This window comes from Triticum dicoccoides, chromosome 2B, assembly GCF_002162155.2.
Source record: "Triticum dicoccoides isolate Atlit2015 ecotype Zavitan chromosome 2B, WEW_v2.0, whole genome shotgun sequence".
Classification (NCBI taxonomy): domain Eukaryota; kingdom Viridiplantae; phylum Streptophyta; class Magnoliopsida; order Poales; family Poaceae; genus Triticum; species Triticum dicoccoides.
The window spans coordinates 258,431,492-258,434,195 of NC_041383.1; the positions used below are offsets into that span (position 1 = coordinate 258,431,492).

The 2,704-nt window shown below is 41.4% G+C and overlaps 1 protein-coding gene across 1 annotated transcript; it reads right to left on the minus strand.

Moving 5' to 3' along the window:
• Window positions 1-658: 658 nt before the first annotated feature.
• On the minus strand, window positions 659-2,492 carry LOC119363399. Its single transcript, XM_037628743.1, has 4 exons — window positions 2,222-2,492; window positions 1,901-1,976; window positions 1,030-1,803; window positions 659-921 (listed from the first exon to the last, which is right to left on the minus strand). The coding sequence occupies exons 3-4, from the start codon at window positions 1,771-1,773 to the stop codon at window positions 880-882; spliced, it is 786 nt and encodes a 261-aa protein (XP_037484640.1). The 5' UTR covers window positions 1,774-1,803; window positions 1,901-1,976; window positions 2,222-2,492; the 3' UTR covers window positions 659-879.
• Between the last annotated feature and the right edge of the window lie 212 nt (window positions 2,493-2,704).

The following is a 2,704-nucleotide window of genomic DNA, read 5'->3' on the forward strand; positions in this document are numbered from 1 at the left end:
TTAAGGGTGGCATAGTGGGTAACTTTTGTCAACTCTAGGGGTAGTTTCAATGATACATGCGTGGACAGACTAAAAAATGAGATAAACAAATCTACTTTATTAATAGCCAGGAGGTATATATGTAGAGAGATAATTTTAGTTTTAGTGAAGATGGAAATGGGGATACTAATCTGTGGGCAAAAGGCAACACCAACTGCGTAAGAGATAAGATTTGGTCCTTGAGATTCAGCCTCGCCACTGGATTGGAGAGCGCTGGGACTTCGCATATGCGTTTTGCAATCCCAATGTAAAATGTAACACGATGCATAATTGTGTGTTTTGAATCTGTGTGGGTGAGTGGAAGGAAAGGCTCCAAGGCAGATGTGCAACTAAAAGAGATGCCGACCTTGGATTAGGGAGGCAAAGAGAGGAATAGTTTTCAAAGTCAACGATGTATGATGTCCATGAGAATGATATAAAGGTTATGTGAGATTAGGGAGGCAGGGTGAGGAACTATTTTTAAGAAGTCCACAATGTCTACCACGTGCACGAAGGTGCTAAAGGTTAACTTATTTTCAGCACAAGTTTTTTTACTGTTACAATAGTAGCCGCTTAACCGTTTGTTCAGTCAGCTTTGTATTATTATTTTTTGCTGTTTTCTCAAAAGACTGTTCTCAAAAGAAAATTCCCAAGAAACAATCATCTCTCATAATATCTCAATAACATATTGTCATAAAATACCATATTTAAACAGAGCCGAAGAACAATTCTAAGCAGCAAAATAAACTAAGTATCTGAACAAATAATAAGTCTAAGCAGATAATTAAACATGCAGCCCAAAATGAGAATTAAGCCACTCCATGTCCGATCAACACCACTCTGATTGGATCCCTTTTATTGTCACGCTTTTTGTACAGCAGTATAGACCTTCTTCAATTTTCCCTGTGAAAAGGAAATTAATTAAAAGCAATGACAAAATTACAAATGTTAATTCTCAAAGTTAATACAAAGTTGAGTCACTTGTTTTGGGATGGAGGGAGTATTAATTACCTCCCAGTCCAACCAAATCTTCTTTGAATGAAGGATCTCTTTGGAATGTTTGTCGCACATATCTTCAATGGGCTTGATCATATGTTCCACATGGATTGCATATTTCAGATCATCAGATGTAGCTACTGAGCATACTATCCCAATCATCTTAGAATCGTAACCAATAACCGGGGCTCCTAGAACGCGGCTAGACTGATGCCCTTCTTCATCATCAATGTTATCAAGTGTAAGCATGTGATCCATATACATGCAGGACAACTTGAAATACCGTTTACTCTCAGAAACAACACTATTTTGAAGAGTAGACGCAGTGCAATTAGGTGTAGTGATATGACCCTCATAAATTCCAAGACTCCCAAACGGCTCATTTAGCAGTACAGTTGAGTCTGGATGTAATTTCGTTGCGGCCATTGTAGCAATGGCATAGACAACATCATATTGGTACTTCTGTTCCTTGGCAAATTCGCCCAAAGAAATGGATTTACGTGGGCTGTCCCCTTTGACCAGAAGGATCGCAAGTTCAATATTATCGTCAACAACTACTATAGCAGGAATTTTTTCTTTCTCATTGTGGAACCAGACAGATATTGTTAATTCGTCTATAAACAATTTACCATCTGACAGCAGCTTTGGAATTATAGTCACTACTAGACTGTCATTATTCTCAACCATAAGAACTGTACCCGTCCCATATACAACTGGTTTGTTGGCAGTAGGGGGAGGAGAAAATTCAATAGTTACCATAGACGGACCAACTTCACGAAGTTTCTCAATCTAAAAAATTAAAGTGGATAAAGAAAAAAATCAGTTTGGAGCTGTGAAACGAAAAGAAAAAAAATGAAAAAAAAACATTGAGAAAAAAGATGCTCACATTTTAAGGCAGATCCGAAGGAGATGGAGTAGGATATTCTCCACCCGAGCCAGAAGCATCCATGACCTCGTCGGACCTGTTGCACATTAAAAAAAAATGAGAACGCAAAATGGAAAATTCGAAAGATATTCGTTCAAAAAAAGACGACCGTGCGAAGATGAGGTTGAATATGATCCGATTGAGTGGCTGAGACAAATCTCTTAGTGAGATCTATTTTTTGTTCTTAAATCTGGCTATTTTTCAAGAAAGGCAAAGTCTGGAAGAGGGCCGTTGATAACGTGTGAACCGGATCTGGGAGAAGCAGAGAGAGATAGAGCTCACCTGAGGGGATCCTCCGCTCGATTTGGGCCGCTGCTGAGTGTTGTCATGGACAGAGGCGAGTTGGGGTCGAGCATACGGTGGTGCGGGAAGGAGTAGCACGGAACAGGCTCGCGTGATCGAGGAGGGCTGGTTGAAGAGCAGTCGAGCGAGAGAAAACCAACAGAGCGGCGGCGCGTGGAAGGAAATACAGACGGGGGAGAGTGTGGCTCTAGGGTTATCGGAGTCCTCTTATTCTGCTTGATGGGCTCTGGCCCGTTGTTCTTCGTTCACGATTGGCTTCGTTTACTTCTTCTCCGTCCCTTTCTCTTTTTGGGGTCTCTTATTAGGATGGGAGCTCCTATACGGCGCATTAAGCGCCGGTACAGGCAACTGGCGCCCACTGTCGCTATCTGGTGGGCCGGCCCAGAAACACACAGAGAAAAAAACTCCCAAAAAAGTTGATCCCAACGGGATTCGATCTTGCGACATTCAGTAACGACACAG